The following is a 25,274-nucleotide window of genomic DNA, read 5'->3' as shown; positions in this document are numbered from 1 at the left end:
CTCTAAATCTGCCACTACAATCGTTAAGCCAAAACAATGCACAAGCCACTACATTCAACCAAATCAAAACCTACATTCAACCAAATCAAAAGCTAACTAATACAGTAAACAACAACAAAATTACAACCAAACAACTCAGCAGACAAATTCGAAATTTTTTCTCTCTGTCTTTTAGCTCTTGCACAATCTTCTTCTCTTTAGCTCTTTTCTCTTCCAATGACTTGATTCGTCTCAACAATCGACACATGACATGTTTGGCTTGCTCAGATATTTTCGAGTCCTTCCAAGCCTTCCAACCATAGCCACCACCATACTTCTCTCTACAACACACATATAACCTCCTCCCTACATTTTCATCAGACCAACAAACAATCGTTTCAGCCTCAAATCCACACCGGTAGATACCCACCATATCATCATCCGTAATAAAAGTGGTCGAACTTGATTCGGTAGAAGCTGCACGTCTGTTCCTATGCATCCTATCTTCAACTGCAATTTCTATCTTCGACTGCAATTTCTTCTATTGTTCTTGAAAAGTGAGGCTGAAACGAAGGCTAGAAGTGGTGGTTTCGAAGGCTAGAAGTGGTGGTTTCGAAAATGGGTGGTTTCGAAAAGGCTAGTTTCGTTTCTGTCGAATCTCCATGGCTGAAACGAAAGTTTGCTTTTTGTCGAATCCCCTTGGCTGAAACGAAGGAAGCAGTCAAAGGGGGCTGAGGGATGAGGTGTGAAAGGACGATATTACCCTCAGCAGACGACTCACGTGATGTGCCTCTCACGTGGTTTTTTTTACGGGCATTTGGATGGAATTGGGGAAACCCTAACGACATGGGTGAAATTGGTGATTAAATTTAATACGAAGGCTAAATAGGCTGAAAAATTTCCAGGGTGGACATTTCGACAGTCGAAATAGTCCAGGGGGTTTTCCGCCATTTACCCTTGGAATAATTCCAATACGTGTGTTGGAATTGGAATCAATCAAATACCAATTCCTATAAGTAAACATCCCATTAAATAGTACAAATTATATTGCGAATTTGTGGATAAACAATTTACAAATTGATGTCAAATTAATGTTTTTTTTTTTGGGATCAATGATGTAAAATTAATGCTTATAACCCATCTTATGCCTGGCCAATTTGATTTAAAGAAAAAATAGTTTTATTTTTAAAGTAGTATTATTAATAATTTTTCATGTAAATACAATTTTTTTTTCGTATTTAAATTTACAAGTTTTTATTCAATATGTACTTATCAGTCAGAGCAAACAAAATTTAGACTAAAGATCTAGGAAATAAGGAGCTTTCCAAGGAAGGATGAGTTATTCCTCTAATTTTAGTGCAGGGCACTTAATTTGACCACAACAGAAGAATATTCTACAAGAACCTGGGGCACAATAAAGAAACAAAAGATGATGAACTAGAGGCAGGCGAAAAGATAATATAAAATTTAGACACAAGTCCATAAAGCAATGTGAAAAAGTAGAAAATTAACATTCAGAATATATTCGTACCGTAACTTTATATCAAATCTCTTAAAAGATAATAAGAGCATCTATCTCATACTTTACGTTCATGATAAAAATGAACTCTCATTTATGTTAAGAATAATAAGAGTATCTATCTCATACTTTACGTTCATGATAAAATTAACTATCTCATACTGTACGTTCAAATTATGTTTGTTAGATTAGCTAATTATGTTATAATTTAGTATAGGAATTTTATTCGTTTTTGAATGCGTTATTTCTACATTAACGATACCACTGGTCTGCAATGTGCTAATGTGCCATGGATTTCGAACTTGATACAACTGATTTACAAATAAAGGCCACATCAGCTTTGACACATCGGTTGGAGTGATGTGTGATGTTATTTCTAGCTATTAAATGTGTATATGGCACTTTTGACACATCGGTTGGAGTGATGTGTGATGTTATTTCTAGCTATTAAATGTGTATATGGCACTTTTGACACATCGGTTGGAGATGCTCTTAGACCCGTTGACAAAAAAAACAACCATTTTGAAGCAAAAAACAAAAACTTGAAAAAAAATTAACAAAGAATTGTTTTTGCCAGACGGCCAAAGTATGACCAGGGAGAAAGTTCCCAAGAGCTTTCCAATTTTGTCAACGCCAAAAGTCGGATCGCAGTTAAAAAGACACAAAAAAACAGCGCCCCCAAAAATTTGCTGGCTATAATTTGCTAGCTATAATTATAGATTCAAGAAGGCCCCCAACTCCTCCTTTTTTTTAAAAAAATAAAAATTTTCGTTTCTTATTTATTTATTTGACAATAAATAAATATAAAGCCGGCTCAAATCTCTGGTCAATCTCTCTCAATCTCGTTCACCAACCTCTCTACGCTGCCATAGAAGAAATCGAACCCCGAGAGAACTCCATAGCTCCTGCACCACTACCAGCGGTTCAGCTCACAGAGAGCTGAGAGCGCAATCAGATTGGAGCTCGAATTTTGACTGAGATTTCAGGATGAGTTCGAATTCGGATTTGGTACGCATGTTGGAGTCGGCGCTAGGGGTTTCGTTCGGTGGTTCGGTGACGGATTCGATGGTGGTGATCGCGACGACCTCAGTTGCGTTGATACTTGGGGTTTTGGTGTTGGTGTGGAGGAGATCGTCGGATCGGACCCGCGAAGTGAAGCAGCTGGCGGTGCCCAAGCCGCTGGTGGTGAAGGACGAAGAAGACGAGTTTGAGGTTGCGTCGGGCAAGACTAGGGTCACGATCTTCTATGGGACTCAGACTGGTACAGCTGAGGGCTTCGCTAAGGTAAACAATTTTGGTTGAATTTTTTAAGTGCTCTCTTATGTTTGTGTAAAGTTCCAATAATCGTGTTGAATAGTTTATGTTTGTGATCGAAGAGTTCAGCTTTGTACGGGTTTGGGATTGGGATTGGTTTGTTTTCTTTCGGAGGTTGAGGGAAGGTAAGATTTTAAAAGAAATGTTAGAATTGGGAGAGCTGAGTAGTGTCTGCGTTAAATTAGTGGTTCGGGTTAAGGATTTTATTAAAGACATGTAAATAATTCTATATGCCTGCGTGTGTTACTGCGAGTCTGCAATGGAGAGTCAGCTTCGGATGTTTTCTCTCGAGGCAAGATGGCCCCTTTCTCTAAATGGATTCAAAAGGGCCGTGGTAATCTAGAATTTTGGGAATTCGTGGCAAAAGAATGGAAATGAAATGGTGAAGTTGTTGGTAATGTGTTGACTTTTTTTGGCCTCTAGAGATTGAACCCACAGGAGAAAATGTCAGGTTGAGATGTTCATGACTATATGGCACGTCTGCTTCACGCTTCAGGTGTTCTTGATTTAAGTGGCTAGTGTGAAGTTTTATATACAATTGATGCATTCATGACAGCTTCACTGTACTAATCAAGTGGTTGTGGTAATCTGTTAATATCCTCTGCTAAAGTGATGTTTAGTTTAGTTTCTGGTTGAACACAGCTAAAAGTTATCTGTTCATTTATGTATCCTGAACTCACAACATAGAAAGTCTTTTATAGTGTTCTTTTGCTAATTTCTCGTACTTTCTTACTGTTGTGTTTTTTATGTGAGCATAGGCTTTGGCTGAGGAGATCAAGGCAAGATATGAGAAAGCTGCTGTCAAGGTTCTTGACCTGGTATGTAGGATGGGAATTGGTCCTTTGTATTGCATTTTTGCAGGACAAACTGCTTTACCTGAAATATTTAATAAGATATATTTGTTTATGGGTTGAATTAGGATGATTATGCTGAGGATGATGATAAATATGAAGAAAAACTGAAGAAAGAGACTTTGGTATTTTTTATGTTGGCCACGTAAGATACACATTTACCTATACTGAAATTGTGTTATTTTTAAAATCTTGTTTTCCTAAAAGTGTAGTGCATTCAATACATTGTAGTTATGGAGATGGCGAGCCGACTGATAATGCAGCAAGATTTTATAAATGGTTTACGGAGGTTGGTAGCTTTATTGTAAACATTGAGTTGATCAACATTTTAAAGTCACAACCGTGACATTTTTGTTGCTGGTTAATAATTTGAGATTTCATGGTCTCGTTTCAGGGAAAAGATCGGGGTGGTTGGCTACAACATCTACAATATGGTGTTTTTGCTCTGGGTAACCGACAATATGAACATTTCAATAAGGTAAAATTGGTACTATATTTTTGTTAAGTCCTTCTATATGATATCTTGTCTTCTGACGGCACCCTTATTGAAACAGATAGGAAAAGTGGTTGATGATCAACTTAGCGAAGAAGGTATAACTACACTTGTTTTCTTTCTCATGTTGCTATTGGATGAATAAAATTTATCCTTATGTACCTTGTCTCTCTCATTTCAATATTATTATTGATATGTATACTGTAAGATTGTACTGAATTTTTTTATTTTTGGCATTCTATGTAAAGATGGGTACTCTTAACTGACTTGTATTTTCTAATTATGTGAATGCATATGATATTTGCTTGTGATTAAGTATTATATTACTACTTGGGTGCTGAGTAGGTACAGCTGCACTTATTATATAGTAAAAGAAGAACAGATTAAGATTTATGGTTGAGGTTTCTAATTTTATTTATTTTTTATTGTTTTTGGCATCTCATTGTTTTTTATGTAGGTTATTTCACTAACTACCTCGGCTTATTTCTCATTACATTTGCCTCTTTCGGTTGATCCAGGTGCAAAGCGTCTTGTTCCTGTTGGCTTAGGTGATGATGATCAATGCATTGAGGACGATTTTTCTGCTTGGTATGCTGTAGTCTTGTTGTCACATTTTCTTTTTTTGATTGCCCCGTTTTAAGATAATATCTTTATTTTGGGAAGTGTTAGTATGGCATCTTTCCTCTGCTGCATTTGTTTTATAAGAAACACAAGGTTTATCACGAGGAAACACAAAAAATACAAGAAGCATGGACAAGTAGTCCATGAAACAACCACAACTAACAGGAGAAACACAAAAACCCACTGAGAAAACCTAAACCTTTTCTGCTGCATTAACTGTAATGTTTTGATTTTTCTCTAGGAGGGAATCATTGTGGCCTGAGTTGGATCAAATACTCCGAGATGAAGATGATACAAACTCTGTTGCTACGCCATATACAGCTGTGATTCCAGAATATAGGGTTGTTATTCATGACTCTAGCGTTGTTACCTCTTATGAGGATAATCATTTGAATATGGCAAATGGCAATGCTTCTTTCGATATCCACCATCCTTGCAGGTACTCAGAGATTGTGCATGTCTTGCTTCTCTAACAATTATTTTGTTCTAGTAAGATTGGTGTAGCCTTTTGTTTTTATTTTTTATTTTTCCTTCTTTTTCTCTCCCCATTTTATTTTCTGTTACTGAATTTTGTCTTGTTTTCCGTAAAGAGTTAATGTTGCTGTTCAAAGAGAGCTTCACAAACCTGAGTCTGACCGCTCTTGCATCCATCTGGAATTTGATATCTCTGGAACTGGTATTACGTAAGTTCTGAAATGTGTCCACTGCTTTTGTTTAAAGACTCTGGTGATAGGTGTATACTGATTCTATTCATCTTTGTCAAATGTATAATACAAATGGTTTGTGGTGATAGGCTTATCTGTTTCAGTTTTTCTTTGTTTTGTTTATTAAAATAGAAATGGACTTCTTGTCCATGTCTTGTATGGTTTGAGCTTATGTTCAGTAAAAGTTTCTTAAAGTGGGTGTAAGATTGCATTGGCAATTTATATTCATGAGTATTCCTCACCAACCTTGCCTGACGAGAAGCAGTAACTTGGGGTGCTTACCTGTCTTGAATTTTTTCCGGTGCATATTGTGTTTCTTTATGTCTACTTTATGTTAGTATGTCAGCGATAACAGATTTTGAATTTATCATTTTATGAGTAATACAATTAAGAAAGAAATCTTCCATTTGTATAACTAATTTTAAATCTGGGGGAACTTAAAATAAATGGTTCCTGAGCCCAAAAGAAAGGGGTTTTGAGCTCTTTTTCTAATATACGATTGAATCTGAATGATGTTTTGTGTTAGTGCTGGAATTATCAACCTGATGATCAAATTTGTTTCCTTTGTTTTAGATATGAAACTGGAGACCATGTGGGTGTTTATGCGGATAATTGTGTTGAAACAATTGAAGAAGCTGCGAAGTACTTGGGTCAACCTTTAGATTTGCTGTTCTCCATTCATACTGATAGTGATGATGGCACCCCTCTTGGAAGTTCATTGCCGCCTCCTTTCCCTGGTCCTTGCACACTCCGCACTGCATTGGCGCACTATGCTGATTTATTGAACCCACCTCGGAAGGTGATATTCATGCTTTTGCCAGTTCCCTTCTTTTTCTTATTGCTTTAGTTATTTATTTTTTGTATTTATTACTATTTAATATTTCTTTCAAATTATTTTTCCTGTCAGGCTGCTCTTCTCGCTTTGGCTGCACATGCCGTTGAACCAAGTGAAGCAGAAAGACTCAAGTTTTTATCATCATCCCAGGGGAAGGTTGGCAATTTTCATGCAAACTTTCTTTCTTTCTTATGTTCTTTTTGCATATGTATGTTTCTTTTTATATTTCATATATACTCTTACCATAAGTTTTCCAATATCCAGGATGAGTACTCAAAATGGATTGTTGGAAGTCAGAGAAGTCTTGTTGAGGTAATGGCTGAGTTCCCATCAGCTAAGCCTCCACTTGGTGTGTTTTTTGCTGCAGTAGCCCCTCGGTTACAGCCTCGTTACTATTCCATATCATCTTCACCAAGGTGATTTCCCTGTACTACTACTTAGGATAGTATTTCTAGAAAATTAATTAGAAATGTAGAAATCTAATTAGTATTGTTTGCTTTAACAGGTTTGCCCCCCATCGTGTTCATGTGACCTGTGCTTTAGTTTATGGTCCCACTCCAACTGGCAGAATTCACAAAGGAGTGTGTTCCTTCTGGATGAAGGTAATATCGAGATGTGACTCTCTCTCTCTCTCTCTCTCTCTCTCTCTCTCTGAGCACAACTTAGGATTTGATTGTATCTAACAATGAACTGTGTTGAATAAAATCAGAATGCAGTGTCTCTAGAGAAAAGTCATAACAGTAGCTGGGCTCCTATTTTCATTAGGCAATCTAATTTCAAGCTACCTGCTGATCCTTCAGTCCCAGTTATCATGGTAGGGCCTGGTACTGGCTTCGCACCATTCCGAGGATTTCTCCAGGTTAGAAATTGCATTAAACAGTCTGAGTTTTCCTTGTTTATTTGTGGAGAAGAGAGAAATAAAGTATTTCCCTTCTTCAGGAAAGGATGGCCTTGAAAAAGGAGGGCGCTCAGTTAGGTCCTGCAGTTCTCTTCTTTGGTTGTAGAAATCGCAGGATGGTAAACATTGTTACTCTCGGTTTTGTTAATATTGTGGAAAACTTTGTGCTTGTAATGGATAAATTTATAGGCTTGATCTTTGTGTTTGTAGGATTTTATTTATGAAGATGAGTTAAATAATTTTGTCGACGAAGGTGTGCTGTCAGAGTTAATTGTTGCATTCTCACGGGAGGGACCAACAAAGGAGTATGTCCAACACAAAATGATGGATAGAGTAAGTATTTGTAGGAAGCACAAAGTGGTTTCTGTTCATTAGATAAATACCTTATTAATTGTTGCACCAATTTTATTCCATATTCAGGCAGCATACATGTGGGACCTAATATCTAAAGAGGGATACTTTTATGTATGTGGTGATGCCAAAGGTATGGCTAGAGACGTTCATCGGACTTTGCATACGATTGTGCAGGAGCAGGTGCCTATTACTCTCTCTCTCTCTCTCTCTCTCTCTCTCTCTCTCTCTCTCTCTCTCTCTCTCTCTCTCTCTCAAAAACCTGTACACGGACAAAATAGCTATGCATGCTTATAGAATCCTTAGGTAACTATCCATCTCTCGTTGCTGTTTTGTGGTTTTCCAAAATCTCTAGAAAGTGTATTTGACGTAATCAAAAAGCTTTCACCAAATTAAGAATCGGATGATTATTTAAGTAATTGGTCTTGTGGATCGGTGTTTTGTGTGTCCTTGGTTTGGAATTGTGACACTAATGGCTTTTCTGTTGAGATATTTATCAATTTTTCTTTCGAGTTATTTTTCTAAAAACAAAAAATCTTTGACTTGTGCCATGACTGTTTGAGGGTTTGTTTTCCAATACTTTGTTTCTTATTTTCGTGTTGAATCGGACCACGTTACAAGTTCTGTCTGCAAAAAAAAATTTCAGGAAAAGGTGGACTCAACAAAGGCAGAGGCTATAGTGAAACAACTTCAGATGGATGGACGGTATCTTAGAGATGTCTGGTGACATCGCCTTCCCTTTGGCTTGTTTTGTATCATCTTTCAGAACATTGGAATTTTATATATATCTTCAAGGTCGGGCTTCAGCTGCTGGATCTCTGCCCTTCAAAGTTATAGCAGCAGATTTGGACAAGACTGTTGGAAACTGAAACCTGGTTTCCCTAAAAGGTTTTAAGTATATCGGATCGATCTCAGTCTGCCATTATTATTTTTTCATCCTTTTTTTTAATAGGTGGGTTATTTAATTTTTAGGAAACTACATGTTAGCTAGTCCCAAAGATCTCAAAACACAGACAAGAACTGCCTGTAGGTTGTTTTGGATAATGTTGTATGAAATATTTTAGTGAATTATGATAATTAAAATAAAGCTTAAGTTTGCGGCTTGTATTAATTCCCTTTTAATTTCATTGTTTACTTTCTAGTTCTGTGAGAGCGGCTCTGGTTGATCTGGTATGATTTATTAGGATTGAGATTGGGTCACCTGAGTAGCATAAAAAATAAATAAATAAATAAAAGTAGCTAAATTGCTTTTATTTAGTGCTTTTGCCAATAGTATTTACAATTTAAGCATTTTAATAACTTTTTCTAGAAGTCCAAAATCATGAATTTTTACTGGTAAAATTTTCTGGAAACGCAAACTATATAGGGTTTTTCCGGTAAACACTTAAAATACATTTCCAATTTTACAAACGTTACAAAGAGGGCTTATAGGTAAGTTTCCTTGTGGTGTACGGCGTAAAATGTTGACGTGGCCATTCACACGTGGCTCTTATTTGATGAAGTAGACTTGGAATAAAATTTGGCTTCCTATATGAGAGAGATCACCAATAGTTTGCCATGGTTTTTATGCAGTCCGTTATATTGGTTTTTATTTTTTTGGTTGACATGATATGAGAGATGGGAGACAAATTTGGGCTTCTTCCATCATATTGAAGAGAAATAGTTAACGAGTTATACTCGGATTAATAAAGTTTTCCTTGTACCGTTGAAGTTATATAATTAAAAAAAAATTGAAACTGTGTTGGTAATGAAAGATACGGAATATGAGATGGTAATGTACTTTTAAAAGAGAAGTGAATACATGACCCAAGGGGCAATATTGATTCTACACAATAATGTTTGGATTTGGAGCATTACTAGTAGATTCTATCAATCACACCCAATACTTTCCTTTACATCAATACCATGATATACCAGCACCCATCACAATATTATTTTTCTGTAAACAAGGTTAAAGAAAAAGGAGAAGATTGGAACTTACTTGCCTTAAATATGATATGATTATTAAAAATTAAAAAAAAAAAACCTTAAAATGTCTCACATGCCCCACTTGTACTACTCCATATATTTCTCTCTTTTTTTTTTTTTTGCCAAGCATATTTTTCTCTCATTTCAATCATCATCCTTTCTTTCTTGTGCTCCAAGTGTTCATTTTAGTTACCCGAAAAAAGCCTAGATTTTGGGGTTTTGTGTAACCAACCACTAGGATATGTACAAAGGTTTAAAGCTTTTTTTTAATGTGTAATAATAAAGAGTGAATATGTGGACGGTTAATATTAAAGAAGAGGGGAATTCAAACCCAAGACCTTGGATGCACGGGTAAATTTCCTTCACCAACCCTTTGCACATTGTTTGGTTAACAAAAGATTGTTTGTCTATTGGTATTCAATTTTATATTTTCTAGTGGGACCCTTCTCGTTTCATTTAGGATTAATGATTCTAGAATCTCATAAAAAGATGATCCATTATCTTATTTTTCTTTTAATTTTAAATTTTTTTAATATGAAAAAGTGTGAATTTACCATATTATCCTCATTTAATTAATAATTTCAATTATTAATGTTTGCATTAATCAAGGGTATTTTCTGGTATTTTGAATGTTTCACCATTCTCTCCATTTTGCTTTATATATATAGAAGATAAATACACTTTATTAAATATGGATAAAATGATACATTCACAATTTTTTAAATTAAAAGAAACATGCATTACAGTTGTCCACAAAAATATGAGAAGTTATCCATAAAAACAAGAAATAACTACCTTCAAAACTAACCTTTTAATTTTTTTTAAAAAAAATTAAGAGTGATGCTATTTCCACCCCATTATTTTTCCACCCACCTTATTTTCCCACCTACCATGTGAATTTGAAAAAAAACACAATCCTATCTTTCCACTCACCATTATTTATAAAATACCTTTTAATTATTAATTCAAGCAAATTCTCTTTGCTAATAATGTAGTTGAGATATGGAATGGATCAAGTCAGGTTTGACGGACTAGATAAATGTTTTAGTCTAATATTTTGATTTTCTGGATCTTTTAGTTTTTTATTTTATACTTTTTGTCAAAGGGTAGAATAGGTAACTTGAGGTTTTTTTTATTTCCTAAAAGAGGTGGAAATAATAGCACTCAAAATTAAACTCATTAAAAAAACCCAATTGGCAAAGCGTGTGCCAAGGACCAGTAAATAAGAAAAGAAAAGACTCTCCTGCAATACATCACATGACAATAAACTGAAAAAAAAATTGATCTAAATAATAGGAGTTTCTTTCGGTCGAAAGCACCGTCTCTCTTGGACTAGAGAGCGACTAGCTCACTACTCAGTTGCATTCCGTTTCTCTTTTTATTTATTTTTGAGGGTGTCTCCTTAAAATCTCATCAGCCCCCCTCCTCTCTCTCTCTCTCTCTCTCTCTAAATCTCTTTGTAGGGTTTAGGGTTTAGGGTTTTTGCTAAACCACTAAAAGTTTGTTCCTTTCGCTAATTTGGCCTGCCATATTTCATAATTTGCAATTTGAAATTCACTGTAAGTAAAACAATGGTTGAGAAACCCAAGGACCCGGAGAAGAGCTATATAACCGAGGAAGATACAGCCAATCTCTTACAAAGGTCCCTGTTTCTCCTCTCTCTCATTGATTTCAATATTTCTGTGCTTATGCGCGTGTATGTGCTTTTATTTCTATTTGGAATGTTTGGATTAGCCTCTTCAGGTCTATCTCATGTTTCTTGATGTTTACTTTTCTCGGTCAAGTATTTGTTGAATTACCCAAAACAAAAAAGAACAGGCTGACCCCTACTTGTATATTGGTTTAATGGGGTTTTGTATTTTGGGCTCTCTCTGGGTTTTTTTTTTTAATTCTAAAATTTTCTTATTGTTTTGATGTTGGGAATTTTTTTTTGGTGGATTGGATTTATTGAGTGGTTTTGTATTGTTAATCAATAGGTACCAGGTAGCGAATGTGTTGCAATTGCTGCAGGAAGTGGCGCACTCGCAGGACGTAAAGATAGATTGGAATCGATTGGTGGAGAAGACTTCAACTGGAATTTCCAATGCCAGAGAGTATCAGATGCTTTGGCGCCATTTAGCTTATAGTGAAGCTTTTGTTGACAATTTCGACAATGGGGCTCAACCTGTGGTCTGTCTCCCACCTTTTTTTTTCTCTTGAGTTGTAGTTTCTGGTGTTTGCTGCATTCCTTTACATAATTTTTTTAAGTTGATGAAGTTTTTTTTTTGTCCTCGTGCATGATGGGATTTGTGGGATTGTGAGTATAATGGGAATTGTAATGGTTGTGTGTCAGTGTGTGTTACTAATCTTTTCAGCCTCATTGTTTGAATTTGGATTATGTATAAAGTGGTATTTTTACACTACCGGATGATAATAGAAGTGCTCCTTTACACTCCAGTTTTCCTGATATAGTGGTAATTAACTTTAGTTCCATAATAAACATTTGAACTTTATAATGTGCATAGATGTGTCACTGTCACAGAAATTTATCCAAGGTGGACGAACTATAATACAAATGTCTTGTTAAAGAAGTCTGTCCCACATTTACTTGCAAGCTATTTGACTCATGATGAAGTATACTATCAGTTACCACTCATTAGCAGGATACAAAAACATTTTCCTTTTCCTTGTGCTGAGTGATGTTAAATTTTGCTGGCAGGATGATGACAGCGATTTAGAACATGAAATGGAAGCTTTTCCTGCTGTTAGTGGTGAAGATTCAACAGAAGCTGCAGCATGTGTGAAGGTATATAAAATAAATTCATACTCAATGAGTCTTTGTTTTAGGCTTTACTATTTCAGATCTTCCAGGTTAGATAGATGGCCTCAAGTTTGATTGTATGATGGGTTAAGAGTGAGATAAATGGAGCAAATAGGGGTTACTTTGCAAGAGGAAAACAGCTAACTGGAATTCACTAGGTATTGGAAAATTTTAGGGTTCTAGGGTTTATGTGAAAGGTTATTAGGGAGAAAAGTGGATGTAGGAAAAAAGTAGGGTTTAGAGAGTAATTGTGGTAAACGAAACAGAAAAATTAAAACTGATATGGAGTTGCAAGGAAACAAGAAAAGCACTCAAAATTTTCATTTTCAGGCTCTCTGGACAATATCATTGAAAAAGGAAAAAAAAAAATACCGAAGAAGTGGAGAAAGAAACTCTAGGCGCACAGTGGTTCAGTAAACCAAACATTATATTTCATTAGGATTATGTAGATAGTTATGGACTTTCTTACCTTTTCCTAATATAGGAGAAGGATTATGACAAAGATCCCTAATTGCCAAATAAGTGAACCCTGCTTATAGTGCCCATCATTGTAACAATGGACAAGCAGGAATGGTGAATTGTGCACGCAGGAACTCCAATGACAATTGACATGTTGTGAACAGGGTATATGAGCTTTCACATAAGAATGGTTGACATTTCTATGTGGGCATGTTTTTATGAACTTTTAAAATATCTCAATTGTACTTGACCTTACTAATGTACAGATCCAGCCAGCTTATTGTTGGAGTGGTTGTTTTTGTCAGGTTCTAATTGCCTCTGGCTTACCAAGTGACTCAACTCATCGCAGCAGTGCAACAGTTGAGGCTCCATTGACCATAAATATACCCAATGGCCAGCCATCTAGAACTCATCAAAATTCACAACCAACTTGTTCAATGCAAGGGATGAACATTACAGTTCCGGTTTCTGTTCAGAAACAGCCCCTCCTTGCAATGACAACATCTACAGGGGCAACTGCTGAAGGAGGTGATGCAAATGGACCAGCTAGCAATAACATGGCTCCTCGGAAGAAAAGAAAAAAGTGGTCTGAGGCTGAGGATTTGGAACTGATTGCTGGTGTGCGGAGATATGGTGAAGGAAATTGGGCAAATATCTTAAGAGGAGATTTCAAAGGGGAGAGAACTGCTAATCAGCTATCTCAGGTGTTTTTCTGTCTCCGCAACTGATTCTTGAAAATTATGTGCTTTCTCTTGGTTTTTCTGTGACTTCTCTCGTATTAGCTTCTCCTCCTGTTGTCATTTCATGTTTGTGGTTCCACGTTCTTTCCCGTTTTCATTTGTTACTATTTAACATCATCATACCTTGTAATTTGATGCATCCAAAGAGACATAAAGAATTCCTCCACACAAAAAAAAAAAGAAAAAAAGAAAGGCATCATGTCATGCAGAACAACATAATCGTGATGCTTATGATTATGGTTGGTTGATGGCAGAAGTTATAGTAATCACCAGAAGTTTAGAGAAATGAATAACAAAAAGAAAATCTAGGGTTGTTGTAATTGCGGACAAATTAGAGAAAGAGATAAAAAAGGAGTAGAACAAAGAGGTGAAAGTATGGATGGCAATATCAAGGCACCAAGCCTTCAAGGCAGTAAACGTTTCAGTAACAATTTCCTTTCATCAAAATCTAATTTTCTTTACAAGAGCTAACTTTTTATGAGCATAGATAGAGCACCGAATGACTTGATAATACTGAAAGACTCATCAAGTAGAAGTAGACTCGTAGAAAACTTAAAACTGACTGTGAAATGACATTTGAAAGCTGGGAAATAGACTGAAGCATAAATGACATTTGAAAGCTGGGAAATAGACTGAAGCATAAATGACATTTTAGGATGGAATAGGTCATCATAAAGATATTTAGAGTCCAAAGTCAACTGCTCTTATTGAATAAGCTGGGAAATGCCTTGTTTTGGCCCTTTATTGGGACATAAGGTTTGTAACTAACAAGAAAATTCTTTTACCATTTGGAGTCGTCCGTTGGGGTTGAATTCAGATCATTTAGTTTTCATAAGTCTTTACATACAGAAAAGGCTATCGTCTAGTGTTCAATTATAATTCTAATTTAGATGGCTGAATTCTTACATTAGGGTAAGTGGTTAATTGCCATTAGTAGCGTCCATATTTTGCTTTTCTGACTGAAATGAAAGAAGGAAAGAAGAAAAGAAGAAAATTTTATTAAACTAGGTTATCGAGCATGGCCAGGTGGAAATCTTTCTTTTGTTACTCATGCACTAGAGAGTACTATCCGTGAGTACAAGAGGGTAGTTATTTAGGAATAGTAACTCCGAGGGGAATTAATAAATTTACATTCTTATTTACTTGAGGTTCCTTTTTACATTTTACTTTTGAAAAACTTTTTAGTATAGATGACCTAGAGTTTGACTTAGTTGGCTTTGGTCCTTTTACTTTTAATTTTTATTTTGGAAAAGAAAAGCCCCTGGATTTCTTCGTTTAAAGTGAAGTGAATGGACCTGAGTATTCTTTCATTGAATACATGGACTTGAGCATTCTTTTAATAAAAACATGAACTTGAGTATTCGCACTTGGATATTTTCTGTTTATATTGTGAAATTCATAGTCCACTTGTCATATGGTAGTGGAGGGGTTGGAGATTCAAAAAAGAATTACATAAATTTATTGTAATATTAAGGGCATCCTTAGAATTTGGACTTACTAGCATTTAATTATCTGATTGTGTTTCGACACAAACTTATCATCCTTTATGTGACCAATAAAGGTATGACGTTATACCATTTCTTTGTATGGTTCTTTTGGAGAGCATGTGTTGCGTCAATGTGCTAGTATATATAATAAACTTAGGTTGAAGCCATACGTCATATAACAATTTTGTGAATAAATCAAGTCTCTAATCCATAAATTATAATCAGAGGTTAATTGATGTATATTATCAAAAACTAGCTGAATTTGAACAAAGCATGAACTCTAAAGATTCTGCTAGGCTGTGGAATTGTGTGAAATCCTAATTCTACGGCTGTCAAATTGCACACAAGCATCCATAGATGACACTGATGAGTTTTCTCACTGATGCAAATTTGCAGTGGATTCAAACACGGAGACACATTGTACTACAACAATCTGTTGTCATCTAGTTCGGTCAGATGTCTGGGTTTTACCCAGGTTTCCCGGGTTCAAATCCCGGCAACGGATTTTCTTTTTCCCGTATACGAATATTTTGTTGTAAACTTGTTAAACAAGAATTTGTTTTATCTTTTGGAACCTAGGTAGTGGACAGTTCATTTCAAACTCTACGTGTGTTCCAACTCTGACTCTTCTTTCTGGTTGTCATTGGAGGCATGAATGCGCACTAATCTTTTTTTTTCCTACTAATTTTATGGTTTGTATTACAGAGGTGGAAATATATTAGGAAGCATCATCATCAAGACTTGAATGTGGGAGGCAACTCTAGTAATAAACTTTCAGAAGCACAGTTGGCAACTCGCCATGCAATGTCGTTAGCCCTGAATATGCCAAGCATAACAGCAAACACGATTGGCACAGGTGATTCTCTCCTCCTTCCATGCTGTTCTTTAGTTTACAATAAAGTAGATATAATTCTTATGCTCCTTCAACAAGGACCAAGAGGTCAATGGATCCTCAAGTCCTCCCTTTAAAACTTGTTTTCCCCAATAGCAAGTTCCCTTCAAGTCAAGCTCCAGATAGATACTTTTCATGATTACTGAACAGTATAGAGGCTAGGACCTTTCGAAAATCTTACAAAAATATTACTTGCTCGTCTTTCGTAATGCTAAAGAAGACTTACCTTTACCCTTTTAGATTATATTTAAGTTCTTAATCTATCAATCTCTTTAAATTTTCTGGCTGCGGCATTATCTTTAGCGCACTTTCCTAGTGTTAACCAGGATTTATTTTTTGTGTGTGCCCCTTTTTGGAAATCTTGACTTTTCCATGGATGCATCGTGCATCACCTCTTTCATTAAAGGGTGCTATTTGGCACCTACGTCACTGAAACAATTGTGTGTGAACTCTCTGATGTCTTTTTAATTTTTAAATAATGATTTTATGAAATATATTTAGTTAGCTATCAATGTGAATATATAACATGCATTGTTCTTACTTTTAAGCAGCTGGGACAAATACACACAGTAAATTTGGTGGAACAAATGCAACTACCAACTCTGTGCCTAGCACTGCTGCTGAAGAAGAACTGCAGTCTCAACAAGGCCTTAAACCAGCAAAGCCATATCAAATGGGATTATTGGGTTCAACATCAAAATCTCAAGTAACCTCCAAGAGAACCTTAACAAAGCCTAATTCCAATACTGATGGTATGGTAAGAGCCACTGCGGTTGCTGCTGGGGCACGGATTGCTTCTCCTTCAGATGCTGCATCACTGCTCAAGGCTGCTCAGGCAAAGAATGCTGTCCATGTCTTGCCTACAGGTGGTTCTTCTATCCAATCGTCCTTACCTGGTAGCATGCGCACACACCCAGATCCTCATCCTAATTTACATTACATGCATACGGGTTTGGCTGCTATGCCAGTTTCTACCCCTCTATCCACTGCTGTCACTCCCAGTGCAACACACCCTGCATCTTTAAAAGCTCTCCCTCAGATGAGTCAGCATGCTCCAACTAATAGCACATTGCTATCCAAACAGATCAAGGATGTTAGCTGTAGCCTGGATTCTGAGCCGGGCTGCACTCCAACAGAGCAGGTCCAAGATGGAGCAGTTATCTCTGAGAATGGACAGAATGAAGAAGGTCAAAAGGATAAAGTGGATTCACCTGATCAGAAAGCTGAGTTAAAAAATTTATCAACTAGTGCTGAGAATCTCGTTGGTTCGTTGGACATCAAAGGAGATGAGACTGATAATATAGCTGGCATAGGTGTACAATCTGAAGAGAGACAAAGTGCAAAAGGTAATGAGACTTTGTGTTCACTCAAAGGCGATGATCCATTTGCAGCTGACAGTTGTGAAAACCAAAGTGCAAGTGAGCAGCAGATAGGTCTTGTGAGCATTGTAGGAGATGGATGCAATGGAAAACAGGTTTTAGGCAAAGAGGAGACTGGTATTAAGATCTAGTGATGAAGATTAGAGTATATTGTAAAGATTGTGGTGTAAATTTTCTTAAAGAATCTTTTGGTAATTTTAGGGTGGATGGATAGTGTTTGTCAATGATGTAAATTTTGGATGGTGATGGCGTGCATTACATTATTCAATTCAATTTGAGCTTCATGTTGAATTATTTGAGATTGGGCTTGCCGCGTAAAGATATCCCTCTCTCTCTCCCTTTCTCCTTTTCAGCATGCGGAGTGTCACGGATTGCTGATAAAAACTAGAAGGCACACCATCAGGCCCAGGGGGCTTTAGACCTCCAATGGAGAAGAGACTGTTCTTCAATAGTTCACTGAAAGCCTTTGGTCTAATGAACCACTAGACCAAAATTGGTGTTTTTTGATCCCCAGTTGCTATGGAGCTGTTCTAATAGAAAGGGAGAGTCCCTCTTTGCAAATTCAGAAGGCCCTACGTAGTTTCGCAACTCCGAGCAATTCTCAACCAACACATGCGATTCATTCCGTCTCCGTCATAGGGTTGTTGAGTCAAGTCATGAAGAAGAAAAAGAAAGTTCCACCTTGCGGATTAAACTTTTGGGGACAAGCAAAAGTAGGGGCTTGCCATTCGAAGAACGAACAAAAAAAAGGTTACTGTTTAGGTAGTTGTACTAGGACATCAAGCATTGGACCTAAGTAGTTTGCAAGTTACAACGGACCGTGCGACACTCATGAGTTGCTAGTCGGAAAAATGAGTACCTTATATGCAACAAACTCACACACAATAATTAATGTTGTGCAAGCAACAAATAATAAATGGCAACACATAGAATAGTTGTGAAGAATGTATGCACACGAGGTAACGAATGATTGAACAAAAGCTTCTTTATATTGATTGGCAAGAGAGTACAATGTATGATCATAACAAGAGAACTAGCCCAATAATCCGCCTACTAGTCATCCCTTTCCATATAGCATTTTATGCATTTTCACTTGTTGCAAGAAGAGACATCACTTGTGCTTGAGGAGTCATAATGACAAAATTATAAAAAAAATGCATATATTTGAATTACTGAAAAAATACCCCACACACACAACCAAAGTGGAAAAATTCAAAAATGGGCGAAACTACATTGACTGAAAAATGTATACGTAAAGAAAAGAAAAACGGGACAAACAACTCTCCCAATACCGTCAATAGATTATAGAAGCCTTTTCTTCTGACTGGACTAGAGAGAGCGTAGAGAGTCTAGAGTGTGAGTCTCTCTCCCTCTCTCTCTCTCTCTCTCTCTCTCTCTCTCTCTCTCAACCAAATAACCCCCGGGTGCGTGTGCTCTTCAACGCTCTGACTCTCCTTTGTTGTCCCTCCTACTCTCATTCTCTCTCTCTTCCGGTCAAAGCCCTCTCTCTCTAAAACCCCTTTGTACGGTTTAGGGTTTTGGCTAAACTACTCAAGTTTGTTCCTTAAAGCTTTCCATTGGCTAATTTGGCTTGTCATATTTCATAATATGCAATCTGAAATTCACTATAAGCAAAAGAATGGTTGAGAAAACCAAAGACCCTAAGAAATGTTCTATCACCGAAGAAGATACAGCCACTCTCTTACAAAGGTCCCTCTTTTTCCTCTCATTTATTTCAGTATGTGTGTGTTTGTGATGATTTTGGCACTCTTGGGTTGAGGAGTGTGGGACGTGATATTTAGAGTGCCAAAATCATCTCCCTTTTTTTACCTATTGGGAGTTCCTGTATATTGGGTTTAATGGTTTTTGTCGTTTTGGATATGTGCAAGTTTTTTTTAATAGTGAATTGGGTTTAAAGGGCGGTTTTGTTTTTTAAAGGGCAGGTACACGGCAACGACTGTGTTGGCATTGCTACATGAAGTGGCGCATTGGCCAGAGGCGAAGATTGATTGGATTCGGTTGGTGGCAAAGACTTCAACTGGGATCTCCAATGCGAGAGAGTATCAGATGCTTTGGCGCCATTTAGCTTATCGGGAAGCTCTTGTTGACAAATTCGACAATGGGTCTCAACCTTTGGTCTGTTTCCCTCTTTTTTTTCCCTCTTGAATTGTAGTTTGTGGTGTTTTCTGCATTCTTTTACATAATGTTTTAAGTTAATAAAATTGTATAAATAGAGTTTTTCTATTAAACCCAGCTTTTTTCTGAGTTCACCCAGCACTTGAATCATTTTTTTGTTTAGTGTGCATTTTAAAAAAGAAATTGTATTATAGTGCAAAAGGAGAACAAAGGACATAACACATACATTTTCCTTTTCCATATTGTGAGAGATGTTAAATTTCACTGGCAGGATGATGATAGTGATTTAGAATATGAATTGGAAGCTTTTCCTGCTGTTTGTGGTGAAGGTTCAACAGAAGCTGCAGCATGTGTGAAGGTATAAAAAAATAATTTCATACTTAATAAATGCTTTGCTTTGGGTTTCTTATTTCAGATCTTCCAGGTGAACCCTTGTTATGGAGTGTTTCATGCCTGATGATCTGTTGACTTTAATTACAGTTCCCAGTTGAAGCTACTTTGTCTGTTTTGTATGGAAATCCAAATGGCTATGCTGCTTCTTTGGAAAATCTCCTTTTTATCATTTCCAGTTCAAGTATTTTACAGAGATATTTCACTCCTGCAAGAATTTAGCAAGATAATATTTAGATTTAGTGTTCAGAAGTTGGAGGAAGCATGTTACCAACATCAAGTCCAGGATTACAAGTACTGGATTAAGGTGGTTTTCAGAAAATGATAGTAACTTCCGTGTCTGGTGTATGCATATCTGGCTACAAAAAGTAAGAAAGTACTGATTAAAATTTCAAGTCAAAAGAGTAATACTGACGTTGGACAATTTAGATAACTGGCCTTAAGTTTGATTATATGGCGGGTTGGGTTAAAGTTAATGGATTTGTAAGAGTGAGATAAGCAGAGCAAATATGGGGTAGCTTCCAAGAGGAAAATCGCTTACTGGAATTTACTGTGGAGTGGTTAATTTTAGGGTTCTAGCATTTATTTGACAAGCTATTTGGGAAAAAAAGAGGATCTAGAAGAAATTTCAGGTTTACAGTTTAATTGTTTTAAAAGAAATCCTGATTTGGAGTTGCAAGAATACAAGAAAAGCACTCAAATTTTTTCTGTTCATGGTTTGTGAAACAATAACTTCGAAAAGGGAAAAATATTGCTTCAGTAAACCAAACCTTAGTTTCATTAATCAAGACTCTACTAATTGATAGGATTATATAGATAGTTATATACTTTCTTAGCTTTTCCTAATAGTAGTAGGATTTTGACTTAGATTCCTAAGTGGCACAGAAAATTAACTCAAAGATCAACTTTTGATGCCCATCACCGTAACAAATCTTAGCAACTACCGAGTAGAAGGATACATGGCCCATTGTTAAACATGTCAAGCAATGAAAGAATTCAAATTGACCTTGACACAATGAACTTGAATAAATTAAATATTAATATCCCAGCCAATTAATGTGGAACTTATTTTTGGACCAAAAAGTATTTTTTGAGATTGTAAAACTTGGGTTCCTATTTGAATAAATTTGTTGACATTTGGTCATTAGCTGGGGAAGATGGCCTCAATTAATGGACAAGCAGAATGGTGAATCATGCACACAGGAATTCGAATGGTAGTTCGGTATTTTGTAACTGTGTTTAAAAGGTTTCACTTTAATACAGTCGGCATTTTCTATATGAAGTTGGCCTCATATTAGCTGTGTTTAGTTTAGAGTCTGCATATCCATGCCAAGGTGGCAGAACATGAAACGTTATTGAGTCTTCCCGATCTAGGTTGGTCTATCACGGGTTACACATATGTGGATGTGTTTTTATGAATATTTATAATATCTCAATTGTTTTGACCTTATTTATTCGCTGATCTAGCCAACTTATCTTGTTTGAGTGGTTGTTTTGTTAGGTTCTAATTGCCTCTGGTTTACCAAGTGACTCAAGTCATCAAAACGGCACAACAGTAGAGGCTCCATTGACCATAAATATACCCAATGGCCAGCCATCTAGAACTCATGAAAATTCAGAACCAACTTGTTCAGTGCAAGGGAAGAACATTACAGTTCCAGTTTCTGTTAAAAAACAACCCCTTCCTGCTGCAACAACGTCTTCAGTGGCAACTGCTGATGGAGGTGATGCAAATGGATCGGCTAGCAATAGCATGGCTCCTCGAAAGAAAAGAAAAAAATGGTCAGAGGCTGAGGATTTTGAATTAATTGCTGCTGTGCAGAAATGTGGTGAAGGAAATTGGGCAAATATCTTAAGAGGAGATTTCAAAGGGGGCAGAACAGCTGGTCAGCTATCTCAGGTTGTTTTCTGTTACCCCAAATGATTCTTGAAACTGAGGTGCTTGTTCTTGGATTTTTGGTTACTTTTTCATTTTCTTTTCTATATTATACCTTGTAATTTGACGCATCCAAATTGACATAAGAATTTCCTCAAAAGAGAAGAATACAAATGCACCATGTCATGTGGGACCACATAAGCTCTGTGCTGCTTATGATTATGGTGGGTTGATGAGATAAATTTTAGTAACCAGAAGAAGTTTAGAGAAAAGAAGAACAAAAAGATAATCCAGGGTTGCTGTATTGCAGAGAAATAGATAAATAAGGAGAAGGTATAGATGGAGATATGAAGACACTTTCAGCAATAATTAATTTTCATTCATCAAAATTTGCTTTACATAAGCTTAGGTAGAACAACAAATGACTTCCATAAATACTGAAGAGTCATTAAAGAGTAGAAGAAGACTTTAGAAACTTAAAACTAACTTTGAAATGCCATTTAAAAATGAAATAAATTAACATAAAAATATTTCAAGTGGAAAAGTGACCGCTCTTAAATGGAGTTTATAATGAAATAAAAGTGGAACATTACGCCATTTGATTATCTTGATTGTGTTTTCTTTTATTCGACCATTAAAAGTATAACATTACTCCACTTCTTTGTTATACTCTATATGTCATGTGTAGCACATGCGTCAATGTGCTGGTATAAGGAAAATTGTAGAATTTCTGTTATCATATTTAATGTTAGGAAAACCTAGGTTGAGGGCATACATTATATGGTTATTCTTTAGATAAAATTTTGTGAATGTGATCTATTGTGGTAGACTTATCAAGGGGTAAATCAAGTCTTTAATCTCATTAGTTATAAGTGTTTTTTAAGAGAACTTATAGAACATAACATGAGAAACTGTTTTCAATGTGCCTTTCATGATTGCAAGATTTTGATTGGTTAGGCTAGACCATTTTGTGGGTGTTTATAAATAATGAAATGATTATAATGTAAAGGAAGCACAGAGAACATAATACTACAGCAATCCGTTGTCATCTAGTTCGGTCAGATGTTTTACCCAGTTTTCCCGGGTTCAAATCCCAGCGACGGATTTTCTTGTAACCTAAATATGAAAATATTGTGAAGCATGTAGTATGAGGGTTGTTAAACATAAAAAATAAAATTTGCTATTACCTTTTGGAAATAATTTGTTGCCATCTTTTCTTGTTTTTGTTTTATTTATTTATTTCTGATGTAGTGGGTACTTCATTTAAAACTCGACCTGTGCTCCAACTTTTACTCTTTTCTTTTTGTTGTGTTTGGAGTTATGAATTTGCACCAATGAATTTTCCTTCTAATTTGATGAGTGTATATTACAGAGGTGGGCAATTATTAAGAAGCGGAATCAAGAGTTGAATTTGAGAGGCAACTCGAGTGGTAAACTTTCAGAAGCACAGTTGGCCGCTCGTCATTCATTGTCCGTAGCCCTCAATATGCCAAACCTAACAGCTAAGACAATTGGCACTGGTGATTCTCTCCTCCATTATGCTGTTTTCAATTTACAGAAAAGTACTAATAATTCATATGTTGCTTCTAAAGGACCAAACAGGTCCCACGATATTTTTAGGGGACCCTCAAGTCCTACCTTTAGACTTCATGTTTCCTTCTTAATTTAGTGGCAACTTCCATTAAGGTCAATGACAAAATGGATACTTTTCGTTATTACTGAATGGTATTGTTAGAGACTAGGACTTTTTGAAAGTCTTACGAAAAAGACTTCCTAGTCTTTCTTAATGCTAAAGAAGACTTATCGTTACCCTTTCAGTTTAGAACACTGCTTGGCTTATTACCTGTAAGAAGCCAATTCCTCCGCACCTGCAGACCAGGTCTGACACATACAAAAATGACTCATTAAAAGCACAAAGAAAATAGCTCCTAACAGGTAAGGAAGGAGCCAAGTTTTTTTTTAATTTTTTAATCAGTTTATATGGAAGTGCTTCACCTGTCAAGCAATGTATTTAATATTGTAGCTTCTGCAGTATCCAAGGCTCACTTTCCTATGATTGGGATTCTATTGACCAGGATTTGTTTCTTTTACCCCCATTTGGAAATCTTCACTGAAAAATTTGGCACCTAAGTTAGAATGGACCAAAGCTGATGTAGCCAAACTGAAATAAATGTGAATCTTCTGACTGATTTATGTACTCTGATTTTTAATTGATATTTTTTTAAATTTTATTTTAGTACTTATGTATGTTTATTTATATCTTGTTTTCTCCTTACTCTTAAACAGCTGGAACAAATGCTCACAATAAGTTTGCTAGAAAAGTTGCAACTAGCAACCCTGTGCTTACTACTGGCACTAAAGCAGAACCGCAGTCTCAGCAAGACCTTAAACCAACAAAAAAACCGTATCAGATGGAATTATTGGGTTCCACGACAAAATCTCGAGTAACCTCCAAGAATACCTTAACAAAACCTAATTGCAATGATGATGATATGGTAAGAGCCATTGCAGTTGCAGCTGGGGCTCGCATTGCTTCTCCTTCAGATGCTGCATCACTGCTCAAGGCTGCTCGGGCAAAGAATGCTGTCCATATCATGCCTACAGGCGGTTCTTCTATCCAATCATCCTTACCTGGTGGTGTGTCTACCCACTCAGAGCCTCATCCTAATTTACATATGCGTACCAGCTTGGCTGGTATAACACTTTCCACCCCTCCACCAACTGATGTCACACCTAGTGCCATACACCCTGGGTCTTCAAAAGCTCTCCCTCAGACGAGTCAGCACACTCCAACTAATGGCACATTGCTATCCAAACAGATTAAGGGTGTGAGCTGTAGCCTGGATGCCGAACTTCCATCAAAGCAAGAGGTTAGGACTGAAGAAGGAAGCATAATTGCTGAGTTGGGATGCACTCCAATAATGCAGGCCCAAGATGAAGCAGTTATCTCTAGGAACGGACAGGATGTGCAAGTTAAAGATGACAAAGTAGATTCACCTAACCAGAAAGCTGAATTGAAAATTTTATTATCTAATGCTGAGAATCCTGTTAGTTCATTGAACATTGAGAGAGATGAGACTCATCATAAAGCTGTCATAGGTGTACAAGGTGAACAGAGACAAAGGGCAAAAGATAATGAGGTTGTGTGTTCGCTCATAGGAGGCGGTGATCCATCTGCAGTTGACTGTTCTGAAAAACCAAGCACAACTGAGGAGCAGACAGATCTTCTGGGCACTGTAACAAATGGATGCAATGGAAAACATGTTTTAAGCAAAGAGGAGGCTGGCATTAAGATCAATGGGGGACATCAAGGTTAGAGTATCTTGTGAAGATTGTGGTGTAAATTTTTGCCTTGTTTTTTTCTCACTGGGGGAAGGGGGATTGGAACTTGGGACATCTTCCAATATCAGGAAGAGAAGTGCCACTAGACTAAGAGCTCGTTGGTTTTTGTGGTGTAAAATCTTTGTCAATAATGTAAATTCTTGTCAGTTTTTTTATGGTGATAGTATCACTGTTGAACGATGGATGGATATTATTTGTCAATGATGTAAATCTATGTTAATTTTGAATGGTGATGGTCTG

General features: G+C 36.5%; 3 protein-coding genes across 4 annotated transcripts; all 3 read left to right on the top strand.

Moving 5' to 3' along the window:
• Positions 1-2,251: 2,251 nt before the first annotated feature.
• Positions 2,252-8,668, top strand: ATR1 (P450 reductase 1). Its single transcript, XM_021977001.2, has 18 exons — positions 2,252-2,782; positions 3,571-3,630; positions 3,732-3,808; positions 3,895-3,952; positions 4,058-4,141; positions 4,218-4,254; positions 4,675-4,744; positions 5,019-5,216; positions 5,368-5,460; positions 6,055-6,280; positions 6,389-6,472; positions 6,581-6,732; positions 6,822-6,918; positions 7,026-7,175; positions 7,256-7,333; positions 7,425-7,547; positions 7,635-7,748; positions 8,212-8,668. Exons 1-18 carry the CDS (start codon positions 2,486-2,488, stop codon positions 8,290-8,292), a joined length of 2,079 nt encoding a protein of 692 aa, XP_021832693.2. The 5' UTR covers positions 2,252-2,485; the 3' UTR covers positions 8,293-8,668.
• A 2,139-nt stretch (positions 8,669-10,807) lies between these two features.
• On the top strand, positions 10,808-17,592 carry LOC110772573 (uncharacterized). Its single transcript, XM_021977010.2, has 6 exons — positions 10,808-11,175; positions 11,510-11,702; positions 12,232-12,318; positions 13,098-13,496; positions 15,725-15,875; positions 16,463-17,592. The coding sequence occupies exons 1-6, from the start codon at positions 11,105-11,107 to the stop codon at positions 17,419-17,421; spliced, it is 1,860 nt and encodes a 619-aa protein (XP_021832702.1). The 5' UTR covers positions 10,808-11,104; the 3' UTR covers positions 17,422-17,592.
• Positions 17,593-18,578: 986 nt separating this feature from the next.
• LOC110772590 (uncharacterized) lies at positions 18,579-25,267 on the top strand. Of its 2 annotated transcripts, none has more exons than XM_021977034.2 (6): positions 18,579-19,000; positions 19,234-19,426; positions 19,698-19,784; positions 21,318-21,716; positions 23,065-23,212; positions 23,979-25,267. In XM_021977034.2, exons 1-6 carry the CDS (start codon positions 18,930-18,932, stop codon positions 25,007-25,009), a joined length of 1,929 nt encoding a protein of 642 aa, XP_021832726.2. In that variant the 5' UTR covers positions 18,579-18,929; the 3' UTR covers positions 25,010-25,267. The 2 variants fall into 2 exon arrangements, with proteins under 2 accessions (XP_021832726.2, XP_021832727.2); XM_021977035.2 differs by having other exon boundaries at positions 19,229-19,426.
• The last annotated feature ends 7 nt before the right edge of the window (positions 25,268-25,274 follow it).

This window comes from Prunus avium, chromosome 1, assembly GCF_965620075.1.
Source record: "Prunus avium chromosome 1, drPruAviu1.hap1.1, whole genome shotgun sequence".
In the NCBI taxonomy this organism is placed as follows: domain Eukaryota; kingdom Viridiplantae; phylum Streptophyta; class Magnoliopsida; order Rosales; family Rosaceae; genus Prunus; species Prunus avium.
This window is presented reverse-complemented; position numbering and strand designations above follow the sequence as displayed.